The sequence below is a fragment of the Emys orbicularis genome, chromosome 4, assembly GCF_028017835.1.
Source record: "Emys orbicularis isolate rEmyOrb1 chromosome 4, rEmyOrb1.hap1, whole genome shotgun sequence".
NCBI lineage: Eukaryota > Metazoa > Chordata > Testudines > Emydidae > Emys > Emys orbicularis.
In genome coordinates, this window is record NC_088686.1 from 144597480 (window position 1) to 144611014 (window position 13535).

The 13535-nt window shown below is 42.1% G+C and overlaps 1 protein-coding gene across 1 annotated transcript; it reads right to left on the reverse strand.

Annotated features, from left to right (window-relative positions):
* Nucleotides 1–10326: 10326 nt before the first annotated feature.
* Nucleotides 10327–12486, reverse strand: YOD1 (YOD1 deubiquitinase). The gene is made up of 2 exons (XM_065402512.1): nucleotides 12279–12486; nucleotides 10327–11033 (listed from the first exon to the last, which is right to left on the reverse strand). Exons 1-2 carry the CDS (start codon nucleotides 12484–12486, stop codon nucleotides 10327–10329), a joined length of 915 nt encoding a protein of 304 aa, XP_065258584.1.
* Nucleotides 12487–13535: the final 1049 nt, after the last annotated feature.

A 13535-nucleotide genomic window follows, 5' to 3' on the forward strand; every position in this document is an offset into this window, starting at 1 on the left:
TATTTAGCCATTCAGAACCATGTAGAAAAAACTAAGTCAAAGGGGCACAGAGATTCACCTCTCAGCATTTCCAGGTCATCCTCCAATCAAATGGGAGCGAGTATGGGGGTCAGAGAGCAAGGAAGGGGAGCAGTCTCCGAAAGCCGTGGATCCAAAGAGAAGGGACACCCCTCCACACGAACACAATGGATATAGCTTGCTGCCACATGGCTGAGATCCCAGGGACAATTGCAGAGAGTTACCTGCAGGAATTAATGTCATTTCAGCATTAAAACCAGGTGAGAGATCCATGCGGTTATCCCTGGGAAGAGAATCCAGTTGGATGTCAGAGTTGCTGGTCCTCAGTTTTACCCCTAAAACACCACTAGCCTGTATAATTGAGTGTATTTGACATTTATGTTCCTTCCCTGGTATATAATTGGCATTTTATGCATCCATGTTCTATAAAGATGATCCACAGAGGAAAGAGTTGTATTGTTGGTTGTATGTAAGAAACCTAAGATTTCACCCATCTACCTACCAATTGCTCAGTTCATAAACATGGTCTTGAAAATTAATATAATTTTAAAAGTATGGGGTGGGATTTTGAAAAATACTCAGCATTGACCTAACACTGCTCCTATTGAAATACTGTAAATGGTAAAACTCCCATTGCCTTCATTGGGAGCAGAATTAAGCCAACACTGAGTGCTTTTGAAAATGTTTATACATTTTACCATTTCTCTCTTCCCCTAAAACTAAGGGCAATATGTCTCTGTTCAAAATGTCCTGAGCTGCTTATTTTATTTTGCTGTAAACAGTATCTTGCCTCATCTTGAGCAGAAGATTGTAGCAGAGTTGATATTTTTCTTACAATTACTACTATGTAACATTTAATGTTAGTGCATAAACATACATTCAGGAGGACACGTGCTTGGTGGTATGCAACACAGCTGTAAATATATATTATGCACACTCAGGATTCATATTGTCTGCAGCAGTGTTGTTCCATACACAGGCACTTGAAGGCCACGCTATTCCATATACACCATTACAGCCAAAGGACACTAATTGTGGTCGAATCCTGTAGTCCTTGGGTCATGAAACTTCCACTGACATATACAAGTGTTGCATCTGCAATATCATACTTGCTTTAAAGTCATTTATTAAAAAAAAAAATCCCTTCACTCTAGTTCTAATATCAGATAGCAAATTATATTTAAAAATTTATTTGCATTTCACTAATGAATGAATTAGATTTATGTCCCTCTTGTTTATAGTCCCTTTCTAGTTAGGAAAATAGGGATTGCCAGACTGGATAAGTGGCTCATTTAGTGCAGTTTGCTGTTTCCAAGAGCGACAAGCACCAGATGCTTTAGAAGAAGATGCAAAAAAATCTGTAGTGGACAGTCATGGAATAACCTGTCCCTAGGTACAGTTTCTTCCTAATCCCCTTAATTAGAAGGTGGTTTATGGAAATTCTCTTAAATTTTGGAAAACTTTTTTTCAAATAATTTTACCTTTCAGTAGTTTGGCAGTTTCCTTGTGAGCAAAATAGCATTTGGAAAAACAAACTGCTTACACTTCCTCTTTGTCTTTTACTTGATATTTTTCTTCCCATTACTGGGGGTTTGGTAATAAAATAGAATACACAACAGCTTTCCACAAGCTGCACATTCTCCTTGCTTAATAATTAACAGAAAGGTTCCTTTGGGGGAAGAGGCACAAACATTGACTGTACTAAACCTATAAATGTGTTTGATATTAATTACCTTTGAATTAAAACATGACCTATTTTAACACTTGATATGCACTCCCAAAATATAGTCAAAAATATGGGGTTCAACAAGTTAAAGGACATTCCGTTTAGGTGATTTGCTCTATGACAAGCTTCTGGCTGGTTCTTGCCTATTTTTCCTCTCTAAGCAGGCAAGTTAAGTAATCAGAAAAGCGTATTTACCCATTGCAAGTGCAAATAGAATTTTGTTTTGTAGATATTCCGAGCCATGTGTTATGGTATCAGCACCTCTACTGATTTAGCAGCAGGACTCAAAATAGTTCTAACTACTTGAAAATAGAACCCCTCACAGCCTGATACCCTCAGTGTGAATTAAACATGTCATAACATCTATTAATTTAAGTCCTGATCTGCAAGGGGCCTAGCACTCTTACCTCCCATTAAAGTATCAAAAGCGTAGCACCCCTAAGGAGTAGGCCTATAAAAAGACCCCGTTTGACTGCACAGAAACTAAAGACCCTATCCATGAGATAATGAATTAGTGAGAACCTGAGTTATTTTCATGTCCTTCCTCCAACAATATAGGCAGGGGCAATCTAAAGCTGTGCGTGATTTATATATACAGTATGAAGCACACACAATGCTATAGGCAAACACCCCACTCCCAACACAAAAGGACTTTGGACATGTTAACAAGTTCAATGTACCTCACCCTATTGATAAATACAAATAATTCAGTATCGACACTGAGGGTGTGTTGCGGGGGGTGGGGTGGGATTAAAATGCGCTTGTCGATAAGGTATCTTACCAGGCTGGGCTAGTCACCTACATATAGTGCTATTTCCACTTGGCTCTGTAGGACTGTCAGGCACTTTTCTCCTGTCAGCTGTGTACAGTTCAGTACCAACAAACTAATTAATTAGGCAAAATGCTAATTAACAGATAGCATTTATATAGCACTTCACATTTTCAAAATACATTACAATATTGAACCTTAACACAGCTGTGAGATAGTTAAGTTCCCCCATTTTACAGAAGGAATAAAATAAGGCAGAGAACTTAAGTGATTTGCCCAAGGTCAGAAGTAGTGAGTATTAGAGATACAGTTAAAATCTCTCCCCCTCTTATTTTCCCATAGTACAAAGGACACTGCAGCCATTGTCAGGCTGGGAAGATATAAGTTTATTAACTGCTTGGTTGCCAGTCGTTCATTACAAATAGCTTCATGGTGGTTGGAGTCAGAGTAGAAAAGCAGTGATTTCCCCACCTCTCCACTGTAGTTTTACTTCACTCGGTCCAAGCCAGAACAGGAAGGTAATAGTGAAAATTGGAGGCCCAATCTCATTTAAAACCGAAAGTATGAAAGATTGCTTACATTTTAGGCGTAGCTACAATTTTCTAAACAAGTTATGTCCTGTTAATAAAAGCTGCATTGCCCTTTTTAATACATTGTACAAAAATAAAAGGACGTTTCTGAAAACAAACATTTAAGTCACTGAATGACAATTATACTAGAAACAGCAGCTAGTTCCCAATGTTTTGCAGCTAACTGCCTAGGATGTTCAATCAAAATGGAGACTTAATTTTGGTGGGCAATACAATCCTTGCTGCAAAAATATAGTAATGCATGAGGAAATGTTTTGACCATCACTAGTATATCACTCCCCCACAGACATCCCATTTTGTCTATGTACTGTGTTTTCAGGACAATGTAGGCAGTCAACTAGAGAAATATAGTAACAGACTCTTGACTAGATAATGGGTTTTAGTGCAAATATCACTTTCAACACATGAAAGACAGCACTTAATTGATTTCTGCTGCAAGGAAAATAGGGACTCCCTGGCAACTGACAGATTCCCCTATAGGGTTTACCAAAGCCAGCTGAAATGAGTTAAAACTGCAACTGGCTTGTCTTCACAAGCTTTGTAATATGTGGTTAGTTAACATGGGTTAAAAATGTCTGCAGTAGGAGAAAAGGTAAGGCCATAAAAGAATGTATGTAGTTTTGGAAGCTCATTAGTGTTAAACCACCTGTGCACCAAAGGGAGAATAGGTGCCCTAATATAGTTGCAGTTCAAAATTTAATACCTTCTAGTACTTGTTTAGCCTTGCAAAATGGCCATGAAAACTAATCCGATTAAGCCCAGTATCTAGTCATTCAGATCCTGATTTGGGGGAGGGGTGGGGAGGGGGAAGAGAGATTTTTACTTGTCAAACTACAGTACTCAGTTGGGTTAAACAATCTTGCAAATGTATTACTTCAGATAGACTGAGCACAAAGATTATTCATCATTCATATGCATAAAATTTACAAATTGAATGGGAAGATGCATTAACACCCCCCTCTGGTGTTAAGAAATGAGAAATACATTGAGTGCATGAGATTGACCAAGTATGCTGATCGTTTAGAAAATAGACCTCAAATTGAATCGACTACTGCAGGGGTAGGCAACCTGCGGCACGCGAGCCAATTTTCAGTGGCACTCTCACTGCCCGGGTCCTGGCCACCGGTCCGGGGGGCTCTGCATTTTAATTTAATTTTAAATGAAGCTTCTTAAACATTTAAAAAACCTTATTTACTTTACATACAATAGTTTAATTATATATATTAGACTTATAGAAAGAGATCTTCTAACAATGTTAAAATGTATTACTGGCACGCAAAACCTTAAATCAGAGTGAATAAATGAAGACTCGGCACACCACTTCTGAAAGGTTGCCGACCCCTGGACTACTGTATAACCATTACATGGGTTTTTGTACACCAAGCAACCAGTGACAATCTTATGCAGAAGACAAATGGTTTACCTGACAGTGTTCACTTTCCACCCCCCACTATAAGCAAAGTGAATATAGCATCACTTAATCATACAGATTTAAAAGTAGAATAATGCAATGTTCAAAATAGCAAATTCAAATGGCTTCAGAAGACGTACAAGTTGTCTTCTGTATAGTCCTCACAGCAATGACATACTGAGAATGCTGGAAAATAGGATTGGACAAACAATATGTCACAAGTAATGACAGGATTCTGATGTGAACTTGTGTGCATAGAAGATAGACTTAAGTTACTAACACTATATTTTGTGACACCAAAATCCTCCTCTTCTGTCTCTTGCCATCTTGGACAGGTTTCCTCTCTTCAGCTTCTGACAACCGTGCCCTTCTACCTTAACTACATCCTATGCTCCTTTCAGTTCAATATCCTTTCTACAGTATTCTGAATTTATTTGCTAAAGGTTACATTGTCTAATTGGGCTGGTAAGATGTATTCTATTTTTTAATTTAACTACTGTACATTAAATCTCTTGCAATCAAGAGTGGGAAACAATTATACAACTTTGTCCTTTGTATATTACTGAAGCTCCAGTGTTGTGTAGTGCTTCATGCTCTTATGTCAGTAATGTTTCAGACTATCATGGCACAATATAGCAACCTTAGGTGAAATCACACCTCCATTAAAGTCAAAGATAAAACTTGCATTGCCATTACTGAAGGTATGACCTTACCCCATGGTTTTTGCACTGTAGGCATCAGTTTTTCAGCCTTCTGGAAGAGTCTTCTCTTGTGCATGTCTTTTGATTCTTATTGTCCAAAACAAACTCCTTTTGAAGTATCAAAGCTAGTAGTCTAACTGGAACACTAAAGATTGTGACTGAATGCAGTGACTTTACACAAAGTGCTTTTTGAACTGAAGTGCCAAAAAAAAAAAAACAACCAGAAAACCCCACCTCTGTTAACGGTGTGTTAACAACTAAGCTACATTGCTCCATAGTGAATTAGACACAATTTCTATTTATAGAGTCCAAGTTTCAAAAGTTGATCTAATTGCACTTCCAAACCCCTGGTTGAGACCATATTAATTGCACTTCCCTTTAGAAGTGATTTCTTTTTTGTACACTGAAAAGACAATTTTACATTGTGGAATGTCATGTACACTTTACTAGACCTTACAAGAATACTGTAGTGTTTGACTTTGTCTCAAAACTCTACTTGTCCATGAATTCCACAGAAAAGCTATATTACAAGCGCTTATTTGCCTTTGGAACTAGTTAACTGCAAGGGGCCAGGTGTTTGTTAGTGGCTTGTGAAGACTAATTGATGCTCCATTCACTTAATCAGGTATTTCCACCACTGTAACTAAACCCCAAGACCCGAGCCACAAATGAACACATCAAAAATATGCATAAATCACACTTTTATTGATGCAGTAATGAGTTTTGCAATATAGGGCACATGTTTTAAGAAATACTTAAAAATAACCTGTGCTAATGATAAAACAGGATGTCATGTCACTGGAATACATGGGTATGTTTTTAGTAACAAGATTTTTAGAAATTGTTCACTCTGTTATTTTACTGCAACACCAAACTTACATCAGGCTAGGTCCCTGCAAAACACTGCTAAACATGTAAACTTTGACAAGCTTTTAAAGTGCTGTGAAAATCATAAGATGTGCATTTCTTCATGCAATATAAAATGTTTGTGAAAGGCCACATGATTAGTTTGTTATGCTTCTTTCCTCCCTTCTTCAGGAAAAGGAATTGAGTGCTGGTGAAAAGGGCCAGATTGGCAACATGGAAGCTGAAGTCCTATAATTAATCAGAACTAGTCCCGCACAGGCCAGCTTCTAAAGGATAGTAGTGTGCTTCAACCTTTACCAAGGAATCTACCTCTAGGGATAGGAAGTTCAGTTTCCATGGCCCATTCAATCTCTAGTCTCAGCTGAAACTTTCAGCATGGAAATTAGTGCTAATAATATTTTGAGGGAGTTGTAAGGACATCAGTCCATATCTGATGGTATTTTTGGGGTCATTATGGACAGATGACAAGCTTCATCCCCAAATGCCAGTTACCTGAGCTTAAGTTCCATGCGGTCTTGAAAAACTAATTTTAGAAAGTGTTCACAATTAGTATCTTGGAGCTACAAGTAGTAATGCTTCAGTGCAAGTCAATTAACAGAGGTGTTGAAAAAGTCAGAGGTTAATTCCCCTGAGATAAGGAAATCACTCATATTTCCATGTCTGTACTGTAAAAAAAGGGCGCACAAATGCTAGTAGTAATCAGACAATGAAGCTAGCACAAACTTATAAGGTCTTACCATAAGAGAAAACATGTGAAGTTGCTTTTTCAAATATATTTTACAATTTATCCCCCCAGAAAATTTAGATTTTCTGCCTGGGAGGAAGGTAACTGACCACTTTCCAACTCTTAGATTCTGTAAATTACTCTGCTCTGTTAAAATTCAATGTCTTAATTTTTCAAAGTTAATTGTTACACTAAAAAAATCTGAACACGTATTACAGCAGTTCAGTTGTGATTTCAGATCCAAATCCATCTGATTTTCTAGGTAACTAAACACATTCAAGCAATGAGTGACACTTGCATTAAACACAATATAGAAGATTCAATTAAATAAAGCAGACTCTTTTTTTAGTATTAGAACAGGGCAAATAAACACTTGTGACCATGTTATCCACTTCAGAGATCCATTGAAGATAAAGTTTGGACTTGGTTACAACGTATGCAAAGATTTATCAAGTCTTATATTGCAGATTCCAGAGCACAAAACTAAAGGATTTTGCTGTACAGAAGTTATGTTCCCAAAAGCCAAGAATAAGTTTGCTAACATGGCACACAATAATAGTGCTTTGCACTTATGTAGCACCTTTCATCCAAGCACTTTACAAACATCAATCCATTAGCCTCACAATACCTCTGTGAGGTAGATATTATACCCATTTTATAGATGAATATACAGACTGAGGTGTAGCAATTTGTCCAGGGTGTGTCACCGATTCACTGACAAAGTTGGGAATATAATGTAGGAGTCTGATAGTCCCTTGGTCTAGTCAGTAACCCAAGTTCCATCTCAAGTGTTTATAATACAGTATCTTTCATGTTCCTAGCTTTAAGCATCTGCTTCTAGTCAAGCATTAAAAACAGTTTAAAACAAGTCTAAAAGCTAAGTGGGCTTAACACTGGCAGCTAACTTGATTTCTGTAACAAACTCATGAGTGTAATGTAACTTAATACTGAGTAAAAGAATTCTGGTCCATTATACTCTTGGTGATTATACTATTCATATACTACTTTGTATAGACCTTAATCCAGCAAGACATCCTATGCACATGTAACTACAAGCACATTCCTAGTTCCACGGAGGGTCCATAGAACTATCCCTATACTAAGGCTTGGTCTACACTAACCCCCCAAATCGAACTAAGGTACGCAACTTCAGCTATGTGAATAACGTAGCTGAAGTTTGAAGTACCTTAGTTCGAACTTACCTCGGTCCAGACGCGGCAGGCAGGCTCCCCCGTCGACTCCACGGTACTCCTCTCGCCTAGCAGGAGTACCGCAGTCGACGGCGAGCACTTCCGGGTTCGACTTATCGCGTCCAGACAAGACGCGATAAGTCGAACCCAGAAGTTTGATTGCCAGCCGCCGAACTAGCGGCTGGGTATAGACGTACCCTTAGATATGCATGAGGGCTCCAATTCAGGAAATTGGATAAGTAGGTGCTTAAGGGGGCTTTCCTGAATCAGGGCTTTAGTTAGGATAGCCGTAGTAAATTGTTTGTCTTTGAATAACTAGAAGTTTCCATTCCTGAAGCTGACACATTGCTACTTTATTATGAAGGTGTATCTTTGTTCCCCATTTGCACAAGCATTCAAAAGGCATTTCAGACCCAGAACAAAGTAACAAAACATGGCTAAAAGAGTTTAAATGCCTTAACACACGTGTTGAGGCATTCTAAGGCTAGGTCTACACTGCAGCGGGGTTCCGACCTAAGATACGCAACTTCAGCTACGTGAATACCGTAGCTGAAGTTGCGTATTTTAGGTCGGCTTACCTAGTGGTGAGGACGCGGGAAAGTCGACCGCTGCCGCGCTGCCGCCGACTCCGCTGCCGCCTCCTGCCGAGGTGGATTTCCGGAGTCGACGGCAGAGCGATCAGGGATCGATTTTACCGCGTCTTCACTAGACGCGGTAAGTCAATCCCCGAAAAACCGATTGCTACCCGCCGGATCGGCGGGTAGTGAAGACAAAGCCTAAGAAATAATTTCAGTAATAAGCACATCTACAGCATCTTTAATTTAGATGATATCAAAGCACTCTACATTAAGCCTCACACTCCCCCATAAAGTGAGATTTCTTTATTGTACCAGTTTTGACATCCCTGCTTTTGTCATTTCAGAAGTAGAGCATTTTACCTAGCTTATTTTGTTGTGAAAAACTGCTCCATTCCTTATTAGAATAGAGGTCTTGCTATTTAATCACTGGGGAGAAATCAAGCAAGTTAAAGGGCAGCTGGCAGAATGCAAACAAAGAAACTTCAAGTTTTTCCCTTTTGGATAAATGCTCTGACCTTCTGAAAAAAGAACGAGCCTTTGAACTGTAAAAGAGTGAGAACCAAAGATTAAAAAGTGCTAACACAATATCTGGAGCCTGGTACAGCTTATTAACACTTTCAGTGGCCACAAGAACAGCCACATTTAAGCAAAACTATATTTTAATGTTTAACCAATACAATCTGTAATTTGAATCTCAGCTACTGTAATTCCTTCTTGCTGGAATTGAGATCATATTGTTACCAAGGATCCAAGTATTTCAAGAAACATGCCAACATCCTGATGCAGTGTAAACAGAGGGGTTGACAGTTAATTTTCAAGGAACTAAACTACATTTCAAGTAGTATCTATGGAAAAATATTAAATTTATTGGGTGCTTAACTATCTACTCATTAATTTTAAAAAGGCTCACTACAGCCACTATAAGACTGTACATTCTACTTTTGTTCATTTATCAGGGGGTAGCCGTGTTAGTCTGTATCTACAAAAACAACAAGGAGTCTGGTGGCACCTTAAAGACTAACAGATTTATTTGGGCATAAGCTTTCGTGAGTAAAAACCGAAGAAGTGAGGTTTTTACTCACGAAAGCTTATGCCCAAATAAATCTGTTCGTCTTTAAGGTGCCACCAGACTCCTTGTTGCTTTTGTTCATTGTGACCTAATACAGGGCAACTTTGGTGTTACCATTTCTATATGAAGTATGCACTATAGGCATCTCTGTTGCAAAAATTGCTTGAATATATAAGAGTTACTATGTAACTCTTCGTACAAAATGCTGATAGGCACATGAATATGCCAAACTAAGACCAGTTTACAAGTACTGAAAGATTATAACTAAACCCAATAATTCAGAGTTTAGATTGCAACTGTTACTCTAAGTCTATGTAACTCTAGGTACAGTATTGTATGTATGTCCAGCCAGGTCACACAGCAGCTTCTCCATCAGAAAATAAGGTTCTTCAGGAGTCAGGACTTTTAGCTGCTAACATACAACAAACAGCTGCCAGTTACTTTAAAATCAGCATGCAAGAAATTACCTATTTCAAACTAGTTGGGAAGAGTGTGTCACTACCGCATACCTATCTGTAAACCTGCACACTATCCATAACAAACCTGTGCATCTCATTCATTAAGTTAAGAGGGCTTTTCAAGCTTTGAAGGGAGTTTTTTATGCTTACATATAGCTTATCTGAAAACCCAGAATCTTATTCTGGAGCAGTGAGGTAGTAGATGTAACCATCCTCATGTAGATGTCACACTTCTCCAAAGTTCGCATGCCCAGTCTCCTTGGCATGTTCTCTGGCTTCCACTTGTCCAGTTAACCCCTTCTGGCACACCATGCATCTTAGTGTAAAGCGATTTACATCAGTAAACTGCCTCTTTCGTCTGGCTTCATCTGCCAATTCCAATGCTTGTGCAAGAACAACGTCATCATTTGTTGAGAAAATGGTCAGGGGAGGGACGTCTGAGTCAGGGATTTTACGTTCAAGTGGATCATAATGAATCCCATCATAAATCAGAAGGACCCGCCTAGCATAGCCAGCATCTTCCCCAAAACGGTCAATTCTGACTGTCTGTGTATCCACTACACAGATTTCACACTGATAAAACTTAGACAGAATGGATACTTCAATGGCTCCTCCCCATGTATCTTCTCTTCTGATCCACTCACAATACTCTTCATTGGTTTTCCCTAGTACTGCCTCACAATAGGACTCTGGATCACTTGCCACTATCTGGGCTATAAGACTGCGCATCTCCGGAGCACATGCTGGATCATAAATGCCTCCCTCTACCACATAGAATATGCTTGTGAAGAGACAGGAGTTATCTGCTGGAACAACCCTCCTTGCAAGTACAGGCAATGCTTCCCTGACCAAAGTGGGGACACTCCTTTTTGCAACTACAGGTGACTCATTCTTGGGTTTGGTTGTGTCCTCTTCAACAATTAGAGTATCACCTGTCAAAAATAAAGAAACAAGAATTGTGAGGATTAGGTAGATGAAATGCAGTGTTGCTTCACCAAAGTGCATTACAAACAGAAAGGGAAAAACTACAAATACAGAGAAGCAAATCATTTAAAGCCTCCAGTATATCATGCCTCAGTTCTGACAGAATCAGATCAGCACAATAGAAAGCATTACCAATTAAATAAATTACATAAGAAGCCGCAGCAGATTGTAGCTTTGGGCTCTCACTGTATATTGCTGGTTCGCATAAAGACACAGGGTTTGTACTGAAGTCTCCAAATTAGCACAGTGGTTAATGTTTTCAAGTTTACTGTCCAAATCTGGAACATGAGTGATACTCAATCCCTTTCATTTGAGAGTCTCTTGAAAACCCACTTTAGAGGCAGTGAAATAGAAGATGTTTACATTTACAGAAGCTGATAAACAGGTTGGACAGTCACTGACAGCACTATTTTGCAATCAATTTTTTATTAAAGGGTGGTAGCCCCGATGTCCCAACCAAGTTTCAGGGAAGGTAATTATAATCTGCTGAAATGCAGTTTCAATTAGGTATGGCATTCTTTTGCTCTTCGTGTCTTGAGCTGTGGAACAACACTGTATGCTGCAGAATATTAATCTTGTGTCTTTATACACCTAGTGCCTTTTACGCCAGAGAAGACTACAGCTTTTGCTATATGTTCCTTACACTGTGTTGAAGCAGGCTCATAAGGCTTTAATATTTGCAGAGAGAATGAAATAAGCTCTAGAAAGGAAATGCATAGTAATCCAGCAACCTGAACATACTTTTTTAACCCAGCAGTCTCTACAACATCCATTCAAAAGTGTCAAAAAATACATACTTCTATACATGATCCTCTCTCCTCCACCCATTTTATCTTGGGTCTGCTCTCGCTGCATCTTGAGCACTCCAGGGCAAGTACCTCCTTCTTAGACCAGCCTTGCCCGGTGGGGCACACAGCAACCTCCCTGCACTGGGATTTTCCCCTCCTCCCGGCTGGATTCAGCCTTTAGGAACTACTCCCCCACCCTCCTCCCCGCGCCCTAGGGTGAGGGGAGGAGACGCTGACCCGCAGCCTGAGCCCCCAGCAGGCGCTGTCCAGGGGAGCTGCCCTGCCCATGATGGGGGCAGCCAGGAGCCCCCCAGGCTCAGGCCTGTCGCCTGAGCCCGGGCAGAGGCAGCCCCCCGGCCCCGCCCGCCAGGGAGGGAAGGGGCGCGGTGTCCCCACGCTCCTCACCTGAGTGGATGCCGAGCTCCCCCAGCCGCCGCTCCCCGTCGCTCAGGTCAAGGCTCCGCGGGGGGAAGCCGAGCAGGAGGCGCTGGGCCGGGGCCGGCACTCCGGTGAGGGCGGCCAGGGCGGCCTGCAACTCCCGGAGGCGGGAATGCGCCGTGAGGCCGGGCAGCGGGTGGGAGCCGCTCCGGGCCTTGCAGCGCAGCCGCAGCATCCTCCTCCGGGGCCGGGGCTCCCAAATCTGCTCCCCCAGCAAAATGGCCGGGGCGGCTGCCCCGCCGAGTCTCGCGACGCTTCCGCCGTGCCTCGCTATTGGCTGCGGGCCCCACGCCACAACCCGCGTCTCTTCCCGCGTGCCCGCGGCGCAGCCAATCCGCGGCTTGGGGCGGAACGCTCGAGACGCCCTGGGTGCCGTCACACGCACACGGAGAATCTCACAGTCGAGGGGGGACACGTCACCGCGTTCTGCCTCCCCGCGGTCAAGGTGGAATAGGAGCTGGTGGGGGCGGGGCTCTATTATAACCTCATTTGCATAATTGCATCTTATTTGCGTATCAGACGTACCTGTTCTTTTACTCCTTCACAGTTCAGTGGAAACTAATTGAGTGTCTGAGCTCATTTACATGCCATTGATCTGTGGACGTATTTGCATCTCATTTGCACCCTGTGCCTATGGGCGCGTTTACGCCCCGTTTGCATGTCTAGACCTAGTCTAATTGTTCCCGTTCATTTGCCTACCTTGGTCCCGCTCCTCTGGTTCCACAGGTCTCCCCCCTGCGCATCCCTCCCCAGCACAGCTGCAGCGTTGCGTCTTAGTCACGTGGGCGCCATATTAGCATACCATTTGCATCTCGTTGCCGGTCCGCCAGCCTCAGCCGGCAGCTGGTGTCACCTGGGCAGCGCGCGGGGGGGTGCGGGCTCCGCGCCGGCTGCCTTGCTGCAGTGCGGGATCGCGCGAGCCGGCCGGTTCATCCAAGTCCTGGCTGCTGCGGGAGGCTCCTGGCCGGTGTCTGAGGCTCGCAGCGCTTGGCAGCTGCAGCAGCCGCCTGGCTTCCCACCGCTTCGTGGTACGTCTCAGCGCGGAACCCGGTCCCGGGCTCGTGCTGAAGAAGGCTGGGAGGAGGTTCTGCCCCTCAGTTCCCCCGCTCTGCGAGCGGGTGTGTCTGGGGGACTCTGCAGGTCGGCACCCGATGAATGGCAGAAATCCTGGAGCGGGGCTTGGGAGTGCCTGGCTGAGAGACCTGCCCAGTCCCCTGCTCAGAG